The sequence below is a fragment of the Pleurodeles waltl genome, chromosome 7 (genome assembly GCF_031143425.1).
Source record: "Pleurodeles waltl isolate 20211129_DDA chromosome 7, aPleWal1.hap1.20221129, whole genome shotgun sequence".
Taxonomy (NCBI): domain Eukaryota; kingdom Metazoa; phylum Chordata; class Amphibia; order Caudata; family Salamandridae; genus Pleurodeles; species Pleurodeles waltl.
The window spans coordinates 785,771,852-785,786,125 of record NC_090446.1 but is presented as its reverse complement, the minus strand read 5'-3'; the positions used below and the strand labels follow the sequence as shown (position 1 = coordinate 785,786,125).

Below are 14,274 nucleotides of genomic sequence, written 5' to 3'. Positions count from 1 at the left end.
TAACGTTTATGGAACATTTTCCTATACAGAATGAGGGTTACTTTCTAAATCGACATAATATAAAAAAATATTTTATCATTTCTATGAGTTTAGACTAATAATACTGAGTGACAATGACCTGGCTGAAATCTCATCTAAATGTATAAATGCCCGAATTCATCGTGGAACAAACAGTGCTCTTCTTTCCAAATGCTATAACTGCAAAAATATTGAAGTTCAGTCACACCTTTTAAACACAATGTTTAAATAAAAATCGCCACTAGATACTGTGCAGAGATCATGCAGGACCTCATCAACAAGCCTCTCCAGCTCCTCTGGAGAGAAAGCAGGGGCCCTATCACCTGCTGGACGTGGCATGATTGTTGCCAGAGGCAGCACACAGCAGCTCAGGTAGTGGAGATGTCGCTGGCAGCAGTGTCAGGAGTCAAGTGAGTAAATGTGCACAACGTCCACCACATACACAATAGTCACCGCCACTGGCAACCACAGACAAAGCCATTGGGCTGCGACTGCCACTGGCAACAATGTTAGCCTATGGCTGTGCTGACAACGTTGTACCCTCCTACCAACCGGACAACTTCCACTGGCGATCGCAGGCGTTTCCAAGTCTCCAGTGGAGTAGGGCAGGCATCCACCATTTTGGCAGCCTGAAATGCTGTATTTGGCTGTGTAAACTGCACCACGCCTACAATATACGTGTTGTAGCATCACAAGTATCCTTACTCCGTCTTGTCATGTATGTCCTTCTACACAATCACCAGTGTAATGTGTTGAAGGGCACAGATGGCATTTGACGGCAGTGCACAGTACGCAGACAGTAATTTTGGCAGGCTGAATAACCAGTCACATTTTGAGGGGCAAATGTGTAGCACATCTTTGAGTTTCATCCAAATCTATGTTGTGGACACGTGTGTTGGCAACCCTGGGGGTAACGTGACCATTGTGTACTTGTCAGCTGTGATGTGTACTGTATGTCATGTCAATCCAGTCAGAAATGCTTTGTCACATGATATTTTTGGCATGCATCATGTATGTTGCTGTGGACACATTGACTAATGTTCAGTTTCATGACTTGTCACAAATAGGTACCCTGGGAGAGGGAGGATACAACAACCTCCTGTCTACCGTCCAGTGCCAGACCTTCAGGCCATGAAGCAATGGCATATAATGTTATACCGCCTAGATAGGCAAACAATAGTGGACTTATGCCATCGGTTGGAGCCAGATGTGATGCCAGCTACTAGTTATCCAACCTGCATACCACCAATTGTATATGTCATGTCAGTAGTGCACTTCCTAGCCACAGTGTCCTTCCAACACACAGTGGCCTTATCTGCTTGTATGTCCCAATCTATGTTCAGTCTGGTGTTGAAGGATTTCCTCTAAGCAATGCTGAAACACATTGACAGCTAAATCAGGTTCCCCCGGTGTCAGGAGTTAGCCAATGTGAAGGCTGCCTTTTATGGTTTTGCCTGCCTCCCACATGTGGTGGGGGCCATTGATGGCACACCTGTTGGCTTGGTGCCACCGCAGGTCAATGAACAAGTTTATCTTAACAGACAGAACTTCCATTCCATCAACGTTCAAGTTGTCTGTTTGGTGGATCTCCGCATCTCAAATGTCTGTGCCCATTATCCAGGGTAAGCTCATGATTCCTTCATAATGCGGAACAGCACCATACCCCAGCTGATATCACTACTGCACCCAGAAAGAGCCTGACTGGTTCGTAAGTCATGTCTGTCTGGATTGTGAGTGTGCAATGGTGGTGCTAAAATCATGAAGTAAGTGACTCATGGTTGCACTTATGTCCCATACCTTAACAGGAGACTCAGTGTATCCAAAACGCCCTTGGTTGTTGATGCCACTGAGAAATCCAACTACACCAGGGGAAGTCCGCTTCAATGAAGTCCATGGAAGAATACAGGAGCCACTGGAGCATGCTTTTGGGCTCCTGAAGGCCAGATTTAGGTGTCCGGACCGGAACGGTGAAGCCCTCCACTACTCATCCGGAAAGTGGGTCAGATCACTTTAGCATGCTGCATGCTCCACATCACCCTAAGAAGGAATATCCCATATATCCCGGATGAGGAGCCTGCAGTGCCACCGGGTGAGACTCCTGAAATACCAAGTGAGGATGACAGTGGTGAAGAGGAAGGAGATGACTTGCACAGATCGTGCCTCACCAAGCTCCCACTTCTCTGAAATTTCCCTTCCACAGGTCACCACCAGCACGGCGGACAAATTAATATAACATTGACTTGGGGGGGAATGAGCAGATCCAGAAATGAGCCCCTACGGATATGGGATTCCCCCACATGGGGATGATGTCAATTGCGGTTAAGAGCGAAAATTGTTGAACATGATGTAACCTCTAATACTGCCCGGATGGAGTGTAGGGATGCCAGGATGCATCTGGCAAAGAGCACCCCCCCCCCCCCCACACCTATTCACTAGCTGTGAACATGTTACATGCATGGATGTCAGCATGTTGTTTGCTAGTTTGGATGAGTGTGAGTTCACTTTTCATCATGTGGTTGGATGGTTGGGAAGTTCGACGTTCGGTATTAGAGTGGCATTTGCATACAGTCTCCAACTCATTTCCACGGCTATCAGTGAGGTGGAAAGAGTACATTAACAAACCAAGAACCCAACACCTGATAGAGAGAAATACCAATCACTATCACATACTTACAACATGGCAACCCTCCTGACATATACCTTTATTAATTGGAATGTATGAGGTTTAAAAAATATGACCAAGCAATATAAAACCTACACACAATTTAAAAGACAGGGTGACCCTATAGCTATTCTGCAGAGATCCACTTAACAGAGAGGGATGCGCTCCACAAAAGATGGAGAGGGCAACTGTATGCTACGTTGTACTCAGCATTTGCCCCAGGGGTCGATTTGGGTTTGCCCTGTAGTTCCATTTGAAATAACAAACAAACTTGTTGACCCCTACAGGAGATATTTTCTGATAACGGTTAGGTTGGTGGGCCAAGACCTGACAATTGCTGGGCTCTACACGCCTAATACTGATCAATGGGACTTTTACCACACACTCTCCTGCACACTCTCTTTACATCTAAAACAACCCATTATAATCAGCGGAGGCTATAATAATGTGTGTGACCACACCCTCGATACATTCAGGAATTGGCAACAGACATGGGGGCTCACAGATGCCTGGCAGAGACAACACCCAGGAATTAGAGATTACGCCTTCTACTCCCATCTACATGACCTACATGTAGGGGTGGATACTTTCCTTTGCTCCATAGAAGTACAAAGTGTAGTGAGGAAATATCTCGGCCGCACTGTATCAGACCATAATCCGATATTGCTAGCACTAGCTTGGCATAGGGAACGTCCCCGAATACCTGATAAGTGCTTAAGAGTAGAGACGCTGGAAGACCAGACATTTCTCAGTTCCACAGGTGAGGCCATCAGGGGATATTTGGAAAATAATGCACATTTGATGTCATCCCCACTTACAGAGTGGGATGCCTTCAAAGCTGTTTTACAGGGCCGGTGCATCACTGAAGCAGTAGGGGTCCGGCCAACCCTCATATAGGAACTAGAAACCCAAGAAAAGGCACTGAAGGAATTAGAAAGACTCGCCACGGCAACCCAGGCCTACAACAACTGCTTTCCGCAAAAGAACAACTAGTAGTATGTTTAGAGAAGGTTAGATGCTTTGATCACTAAGAATGCATGATTAAGGCCCATGCTGAGAGAGATAAATCTGGGATTTTGCTTGCTTGGCTGGGCAACCCAGTCCTTAGAGGCTCCCCAATACTCAGACACGAGAACAACTTTATACAGCCAATAAGACATAAGTCATAGATTCTAAGAATATTATGCATGCCTATACGCTACTCACCTAGAACCACCTCATGAGATTAACTGAATTCTTGGAGAATTGGGAGCTGCCACACCTTGATAAGGACACCAATGAAGACCTGGGGGACCCCATCACTCCAACGGAAGTGTGTGTAGCAATTAAAAATATGGCATGGGGAAAAATATCTGGAACTGACGGCTTCTCTGTGGAATTCCATGCCACATATACAGAAGAATTCACATCCAGGCTAGTGGAATTATACACAGCAGCTAGAGAAGCAGGTCACCTTCCCACTACTACCTATGAGGCATTAGTGGTCCTGTTGCTTAAACCAGGACATTCCCCCAAAGACGTCTGTACGTATCACCTGCTCTCATTGCTTAACTGGATTATAAAATACTGAGTCGCATACTAGCATCCCACCTCCTCCCACACATGACCAAGATTACACACGCAGATTAAACCCGATTTATTCAAGGACAGAATACAGCATTAAACATATGTAGGCTGTTCTCAGTTTTAGACACAGTTCCACCGGAAGACACAGACACAGTGATTATCTAAATAAATATAGAGAAAGCATTCAATAATTTACGTTGGGATTATCTATATCAAGTGAAGGAAAAGCTGGGACTAGGAGCAGGATTTAGATGTAGATGTAGATGAACTGGTCAGTGAAAACAGCTTGCCACCAGCAGAATTCCTGACCTATGTTCCACTGATGAGGTAGATGGGTCACATCTGGGTGGCGGCTCAGCATGACTTACAGCAGACACTGAATTTCAGTGGTGGATGCAGACTTATCCCATGGATATATCAGACTGCTGTGTCCATGGTAATGTTCAGACCAGATGAGAAACAGACCTGGGTAGACTGTTCAGGGGGAAGAAATGCCTGTGCTGAGCCCTGGTAGATGTGGACTTCACACATGGTATCGAGTTGCCCCATCATGGCGGGATACTGCAACAGGGTGGTGGGGCGACATGGAGTACACACTGGTGAGGGTGCCCTGCAAATTAGAGATCTACATATGGGGTATTTAACCATGGCAGATGAGCAAATAAGTAGGCAGCAGATTCTTTAACGTAGCTCTAGTCATTGACTGTAGACATATAGTGCAGCATTGGGGAAGGGGTTTGCCAGAGAGACCACCTCATAGTAGATGAATCACCATATGAGCTGAGGAACGGAGGAGGGTTTGTAGGAAACCCATCACTGACTTATGGGCAGAAGTCATTGCAGTCTTCATGCATGGAGGCGGCTGACTACCCCCACAACACCTTACAGTGCGAATCCCGTAGGGATAGCTGTTCCCTAACCAAACAAATGATAGCACCTAGAAGTTGTTGGATGTCACTGCAGCATTTAGTAATACGTCACTGACAAGTAAGCAGTTATTATCTATGACTGTATTATGTGGTGTGGGTCAAAAATGTGTCCTGCGACATGTTGGACGGAGAACAGCCTTAACAATAAGGTGAGCATGTATATATGTTTTGTCTGTATTCTGTACCCCAATGGTGGATGCTGCAAATATGCGTAACTCTGCATTTTTGTACCTATGAGAATGTTTCTTAAACAACTGAAGACCTAACAAAAACATGTAAAAACAAAAAAGTATCATGCGCTGTCCAGCGCTACACCCAATCCATGCAGGTCAAGGGTGAGTTAAGCACACACCTATGGAACTTTACACGAGTGGACCAGTAGGAACCAGTCCAGTGGAGAAGAAAGTGAGTTACACATATGTAAGCACTTAATAATTACAAAAACATTTATTCAGTCGTATAGAAGTTCTACTCAAAAACCTCCTTAATACAGTAAATCATCAATGCTAATTCCAAATGTCCTAATATGGTTATTTAATATTTCCTTAATAGTTGTGAATCCCCGAAAACATGTTTGACTTGAAACCTTTTATTTATTCTTATACCATATAATCCTCAATATAGAACATTAAATTACATTTATTTAAATGAACTTGCTCAACCAAATATTATGCTTGTTCAGTCAAATCGTTGTAAGTATTGGTCCAAAACACGCAACATTTGATTAAAGAAAGGAACTCCAACAATATGCGTTCATAAGATGAGAAGTTATTTTCAGTCCAAAACTCATGTAGTTCGCTACTATAAAATATGTCTTCTGCCCATATCAGTTGGATATTGGAATAATGACCATCAACAGTATGCTCTCATAGGAAGAAAAGTTGATAATTGTTTTCAGTCCAAAAACTCATGTAGTTCACTGTTGAAAAATAAGTTTCAACAGTGATTATAGTGATTATTTTAACACATTACAACATGGCAAACGTTTATGGTGTTGCCCTTTACCAAAACATGGTTATATAAACACCTTACAATATGGCGAACGTCTACGCACTATTCTTATAACGCGTTTTCATTTCGTATCAAATATTGTACGATGTGAGCTGACAGGACAGACTTCCGTGAATGTTGTTGATAACGACATATGTATATATATATTATTTATTTTATTTTATTTTTGGGCTTATAAGACTTAAGTATGCAATTATTTGAATTTGGAATAAAAGTATATAGACACACATGACTTCATGTTCACATGACTAAGTATATGTTGACTTGATACTATATTTTTACTCGCACTCCCTTTTGGGGCTAGACATCAATATAGAAATATTTTATAATGAAGTTTGGAAGTTGATCATCTGACCATTTTGCATAGTTATCAGAACATAGTCAAGATAAATTACACTTCAAGATGGCGACCATATTGGTGTCCCTCTCACACTGCATCTAGAATCACGTTATATATATATGGCGTGTGCTGATTGGATAGACGGGAGTTTAAAATTTATTGAAGGGGGTCAAACTGAATGTTTGCCGGATAATTGCGGCAACGCTGCTGTCAAGGATCGTTTCCTGTTTGGTGCTATGACTGTAAATAGTTTTATACAGGTAAGACTATTGTGCTATAAAGGATAGACACATACATTGGTAGATTTGACATATTTGAGCGGTATACTAAACGACTGATTAATGTGAGATTAATTTGTCGTGCAGAGGCGTTTTTGGCTGACCACTATGTTTGAACAATACTCATAGGTATTGAGCATTTATTTGGCTTATAAACTGTTGTATGTATATACGTGCATGTACTGTACAGTCCATCTTTAAACTTATACAACTTGAGAGTTCGGCAAATAACATATATAATTAGATAAATATCTCAGTATTTTATCTTTATCACTACGCCTATATTAATTCTACGGATTTACGATTAACTTTGATGTTGTGCTTTGAACATAAAAATCTATGTAAAGGTTCAAGACGTAATTGGGGATGAGAACATCTATGAGGATATGTTCTTGATTTTGGCCAGATATACAATGTTTTCTATGTGGAGTTTACATTCGAGATGCAATAAACTTTTGTTTTTCTTTAGTAACTGTGCTCTTCATATTATCATGAAGATCCCTGTTTGACTGACATAAGGTAACTGTTTTTTTGGGGTGGGGACAGTTTGGTTGCTTTGGATAAGGAAATACTAATACTGGGATACTTGGTACAATATTAATTTTATGTGGCTTCTCTCCCATATTTCACTTTTTCATTTTTTGTAAAAAAAAAGATAAATAGATAAGTGTTCAAATAGAAGGTATGGGTATATAATAAGAAAATGTCATTTTACTTTGCCACTTCCCATCTGGTGGTTATAACACAACACTTATGAATTTTAGAAATGTGACACATTTCTTGGTGCGTCTTTTCTTTTTCTTTTGCATAAGTATAGTCCTTAAATATTTCAAACATTAATTCACTTGCATGACTTATGCATGCCTCAATCATACACTAACTGATATGTTCGTCTTTTTTAAATGGGTTTTTTAAATGCGTTTATATTCAATTCTATATTATAATACTAGTATTATTTTTTCATTAGACCTGAAGAAGTCCTATGATAGGACGAAACACGTGTTGGCTATTTTCTTTAAATGTTTGAATGGCTAAACATTTCCCTAATTCTTGGATTGTGATTTCAACATCCAACTGATATGGTCGGAAGACTTATTTTTCAACAGTGAACTACATGAGTTTTTGGACTGAAAACAATCATCAACTTTTCTTCCTATGAGAGCATACTGTTGATGGTCATTATTCCAATATCCAACTGATATAGGCAGAACATGTATTTTATAACAGTGAACTACTTGAGTTTTGGACTGAAAATAACTATCAACTTTTCATCTTATGAACGCCTATTGTTGGAGTTCATTTCTTTAATCAAATGGTGCGTGTTTTGGACCAATACTTACAACGATTTGACTGAACAAGCATAATATTTGGTTGAGCAAGTTCATTTAAATAAATGTATTTTAATGTTCTATATTGAGGATAATATGGTATAGGAATAAATAAAAGGTTTCAAGTCAAACATGTTTTCGGGAATTCACAACTATTATGGAAATATTAATAAACATATTAGGACATTTGGAATAAGCATTGATGATTTACTGTATTAAGGAGGTTTTTGAGTAGAACTTCTTTACGACTGAACAAATGTTTTTGTAATTATTAAGTGCTTACATATGTGTACCTCACTTTCTTCTCCACTGGACTGGTTCCTACTGGTCCTCTCGTGTAAAGTTCCATAGGTGTGTGCTTAACTCACCATTGACCTGCATGGATTGGGTGTAGCGCTGGACAGCGCATGATACTTTTTTGTTTTTACATGTTTTTGTTAGGTCTTCAGTTGTTTAAGAAACATTCTCATAGGTACAAAAATTAATTTTAATTAATAAGTGCTTACATATGTGTGCCTCACTTTCTTCTACTCAGCAATATACTGGTACTTGTATAGGTTCCAGTTTATACACATTGGCAACAGGTGTATATTTAGTGTTAGAAGCACCATATGTATATCGTACTTTTTGAAACTGTAGGGATGTTCATCTAGGATCGTCATTGTTGCCATGTTGAATATTATTAGGAACCACTCCAGTGACAGAGGTAAAAAGGCCTGTTCATACTACTGATCACAAATCGGTAATGCTGCCACCACTGTACTCGTGCCACTAAACTCCTGGTAAAGGTAGTAGTCCTCCACTCTCACGAGTGCAGCATTTACTACATCTCTACCAGTCTAAAAAGACCACATTTCCATGGGACAGTCCCAGGGCACGATACACATGCATCATCTGTGTTCACCCATTACTAAAAATCATTACAAGGGGTCCAGATATGGAGATAGAGAGGATAGAGAGGACAGGCAGGGCAGAGGTGTACGTCCATTACCATGCAATGAATTTTTCTATCACAAAATAAGAGTTATTAAAAAAAGTCAAGATTTGAGTCTTATCAACACGTCCAGTGAAAGTTCAGCCTAATATTATAGAAGTTTCCTTTCCATTTGCCACGGTCACATGTTTGAATAAGGACATTATCTAATATAACTTCATATTATCAAACTACCGTAGCTGGCATCTCTAATACTACATATTGTGTTTTCTTTTTAACAAAAATGCTCCGGTGGCTGAGTTTTGTGGAAATAAATAGGATACTGCAAAATGCCTATTCACCATCACAAAGATCATCTGAAAATATGTGGCTATAGGTGTCATTAAAAGTTAACAAGTGAGAAAAAGACAAGCACATATAACTAGTGAACAGAAACACCTGTAAATCCATTTAAAAAAAGGTGGAATTAAGCATTCATATCCTGAAACCATAATACTAAATTATTATACAAGAATGAAATTGTTGCTGGCATATTTTCACATCACGTTTTTATACTCAGTAGGCCGTTAATTAACTATACTAAAAGAGCAACTTCAACACCCATTTAATGAATCTTACTTTACTGCAAGTGCATCCAAGGTCAGAAAATGATATAGATTCACTATTCCACGTTGTGATTCACATAATAATATCCATAACAGCAACAATAGAAAACCAATTCAAAAGAACTCAACGTAGCCAGAAAATCAAAGCAAATGCTATAAAACATGCAATCATAAAACCTATCCTGAAATAACTTCAGCTGATCTAAAGCTCCATTCTAAAAATGGGCCGATTTCAAACTTACTCCACCTTAGCAAGATAAAGGAAATGTTGGACAGCTACAAAAGCACCTAAAAGTAAACCATCGCTTACAAGACCACTAGTTAAAGGTGAGGCCAGCAAGGGACTCTAAAAAGTCACCAACAGAAAGAACCTCTGTCCCTTGACCATAAAAGAAACTCAGCCCTTATGCTCTGACCTTTTGCAGCCGTTGACATCGTATACCATGCTAACCTTCTGATCAGACTTGGGTTGGGCTGGAGTGTGCACACTAAATTGGAATCAATATGTCCTCCTAAACTAAGCCGAATAGTTCACTTGGGTTCAAGATGTGATACGATACAATATTTATTTTGTAGATTGTGACATATGCCCAAGAGCGTCTTGGAGCTAACATCTGCATGAGAATAAATTCTGCAAGGAAAAAATATATAATCGCTGCATAGGAAGTCGGAATAACCATGTTTTGAGCAGTTTCCTAAAAGTCAACAAATTTGACTGGTTTCTAAGGTAGAGAGGCAGCTGATGTAAACTTTGACGACCACTGAGGCAGTTTGAATTCTAGGCACCTTGACAGATTTGAGGTTGCTGATCGAAGGCTTCTTCCAGGAAAAAAACAGGAGAGTTTATTCATAAGGTAACCTAGGCATGAGCGGTGGAGTGCTTTATCCAGAAAGCACAGAGTCTTAAAAGCCACTTTTCTTTTTTTACTGGAAGCCAGTGGAGCTCCTCTAGGGCTTTAAGTACTGAGTCAAATTTCTTAACGCTTTTATTCAGGGTTGCTGCAGCATTTTGTACTCTCTGCAATCTCTTGAGGGAGGCCTTCTGCATGCCCAGGTACAGAGCATTGCAGTAATCCAACCTTGATACGACCGAAGAGATCACAACAGTTTTCTGGAGGTCGACAGGGAGAAAGGACAGAATCTTTTTTTAGGATTTTTAGCTGGTAAAAACAGATTGAGGTTATTAATCTGATCAGAAAAGGTGCCTTTGGTATCAAATATTATCCCAAGATTCCTTACTATTGGAACCGGGGTGGGAAGAGACGCTAGGTTTAGTGGCCACCAAGTAGCACTCCAAACACTGGTGTCCCTACCGAAGAGAAGTACCTCTTTTTTTTTTTTTTTTAGAGTTCAACTTGAGACAGTGGTTTCCCATCCAGGTGACCACTGCTCGCATACAGCTGAATCTCAATTCTACCGCCTCAGTGTTACTGCTGATAGATACAACAGTTTACGTACGATCCGCATAAGAAATGGTGGAAAAGCCAAAGGATCTTATGAGTTTCGCAAGAGGAGCCACTTAGATATTAAATAAGGTGGAACTAAGTGAAGACCCTTTTGGAACACCACACGACACGGAGAAGGGATTGGAGACAAAATCCCCCAGTGTAACCAGTTGCCATCTTCCCGACCATAATGAGCAAAGGTCAGTCGGACCCACCTAACCCTATCTTCCCAATTCTTTGCATCAGTACTGAGTGGCTTACGGTGTCAAAAGGCTGCGGATAGATCCAATAGGACTACCACAGCCTTGCCTCCATTGTCCATGATGTCCCTTAATTCTTCTGTGGTTACCAAAAGAGCCAACTCAGTACAATGGGCCTTTCGAAAGCCAAATTGGGCTCCATCCAAGATCTCGTTATGGATAAGGTATTCTGGAACCACATTTGTTTCTCTAGGATTTTGGCAGAGAAGGGAAGACGAGAAGTAGGACAATACTTTTTTCTCCTACTTGGGATCTAATGTGGATTTTTGGAGCAACAGCAAGATGTTTGCTTTGTTCCACTCTAAAGGGAAGATAACCATGTTGATAACCTGGTTTAGTAATGAAGTAAGAGGGGGAGCAATGTATATGCTATCTCATGACATATTTTTGGTGGACAGGGCCGATTGAATGCCTGATTTGCTCAGTTTAATCAGGTCAGGCACTATTAAAATGAAGAGCAGGAAACCTGAGAAGCTTAGGGTGGTTCATCTTCACCGACTCATTAATCATGGAGTGGGAGATAAAGTTTAGAGTGCCACTGAAAGCCGTTATACAAAATCTACCTTCTTTGAAGAAACTCTCTAGATTAATGCAAAAAGTCTGACTAGAAATTAGCTTACTGCAAGAAGGAGGACATGCAAGTTCCTGAACCGTTTTGAAGATCTCAAGATTAGTTTTTTGCCTTATTTAATTTTTCTGTGTAGAATTTAGTTTTTTCATTCTTTATCATGTTTTTATAGTTCTGAATCAAATGTTTATATTTGACTTTCTCTTCTGTGGAGAAGTTACTCCTCCAGACCCTTTCCTGTCTCCTACAGGTCTTTTTTATTTCTCTAAGATTAGAAGAGAACCAAGGAGCAGTCGACTCATTTCTAAAATATATGATGGATTTAATTGGAGCCAATTTATTCGCAGCTAGGTTAAGCCACTCCTTATATTCTGCAGCAGTAGTGTTGGGAGTCACCTGTCAAAGATGGTTAAGTTGTCTCCATGGTATGGCTAAACTCGCTCAGATTTATTTTTTTCCAAGCCCTCACTAACTTGGTCTGACCTGGATTTTTAGTGTTAGGTTTGCCCGAGTGCAAGTTGAAACCAAACCCCACCGGCATATGATCTGACCATGTGAGTGGAAAGATTTCTTCCAGCTAAGTCTGGATGAGTAGTAAAAATGCCATCCAAAATGTGTCCGGCACAATCCTTATCGCCCACTTGGTCATCCTCCGTGTCATGCTTCCACTTTAAGGTATATGTTTACTTTATGGCACAGTTCCTTCAACTGTTATAATGTGAACCTACAAACGTAGTTGATAACATTCATACCCATTTCCTGCTGCAAAACAAGCCTTGGAACCAGGTGAATATCACTACTTGGTTGGACAACATTTCCACCAGATGAAAGGGAGTTCCCTTTACCTGAATTGAGCTAAAGCAAAGATGATGATGTTGCCCAGAGAAGAGTCCATATCAATCTTCTTCAAATGGATCTTCAGTCTTCATACACCACTAAGCACTCCAGTGAAAGCACAGAACCTGGGTGTGATATTTGATTCAGAGAGATCTTTGGTCCCGCAAGTCAAGACAGTGGTGTGTGGAAGCCATTCATCTGCAGCTCTTCTGCCACGGGAAAATCCCATTACTCTGCACTGACCACAGAGTGAAGTTAAGGGCAATCCCGCTAATGGCATGACTTGCAAAACGGTTTACACCAGTGAGTTTAATGGACAGGATGCAAATACTCAAAAGTCAATCCGGTCGTGTCTGACGTTGTAAGATAATTTAAACGATTCCATTATCTCAATTGCAGTAGAAAGGCATAGGGCATAAATGGCATAAAGTTTTATACATCATATCAGGTTTGTCAATTACACAGTCTGCTTTACAAACATATTACAATATCTTCTCACTTACTTTAACTCTGGGAGATTTTTAACACTGGTTGTTAAATCTGATGCTTCAGGAAGCAGTTTCTCCACCAGTTCTAATGGACCAAAGAAAGACTTATTCTGTCCTATGAAACTCTTCTTCACTGTAAAGGGAAACATATTTATATTAATCACAAACATTTGCATTGTATTTTCTACTGTCCTATTGCTCCTAGGATAGCACAATCCTTTGCCCGAATCCTAAGTGCCACGTTTGAAAAATCAAAAGGTCATTAGTTCTGATCACAGATTTGTTCAGCAAACTGGTAAAAGAAAGTAGACCTAAGGGAAGCCACATTATAACAGTACCCAATATCGTAAGTGTGTAATTTATTATGTATATTAATCATACATGTTAACAAGGATTTCATTTATCAGTAATTGTCATCCTCTGAAATGCAAATCATGACATTCCAGTTACATGTCAAAAATGTCTAAAGTGCTTAGGGATCCATTTTAAGTTACTAAAAGTAACTACATTTTCCCAGGAATAGTGTGCTGTTTGTGTATTAGTAAAGGAAAACCTAGATTAAGAGCTACAGTTTTCAGAACAGCCAACTGTTATGTAATTGAATGTTAGTCCAGGTCGTGCGAATAGATGGGATCATGAAAGACCCGCAGAGAGATTGGATATTTTGGCCAGGGGCTGCTTTATGTAAATGGCACACTGCAACTAGTTGCAATTCGGTGTACATTTAACTAGGTGTGCGGGCTGCAACCAGAGACAGTGCACCATATCAGAGATAATGCACTGGCCCAAAGGCAGCCGCAAAGTAGTACGTACTCGGAGGACTATGCATTTCTGAAAGACAAAGCATCTGTTTGAAGCACAATGCAAGTGGCTGTTTTACAAGGGTAGGGGCAGAGATTCCCCCTGTGCATAGGTTCAGTGAGTGACTGCCCCCCCCTGAAAGGAATATCTGGGGAGTGGGGTCCCGTTCCCTCCCTTCAGAGTATGCCCGGCCTGTCTACCTCC

The 14,274-nt window shown here is 40.6% G+C and overlaps 1 protein-coding gene across 4 annotated transcripts in view; it reads right to left on the bottom strand.

The window, feature by feature from the left end:
* RUFY1 (RUN and FYVE domain containing 1) overlaps positions 1–14,274 on the bottom strand; it is a 475,292-nt gene that overhangs the window by 389,998 nt on the left and 71,020 nt on the right. For all 4 annotated transcript variants that reach the window (XM_069199306.1, XM_069199308.1, XM_069199309.1 and 1 more), the window contains exon 3: positions 13,285–13,402. In XM_069199306.1, the coding sequence (XP_069055407.1) occupies positions 13,285–13,402 (118 nt within the window). The remainder of the gene's footprint in view (positions 1–13,284; positions 13,403–14,274) is intronic.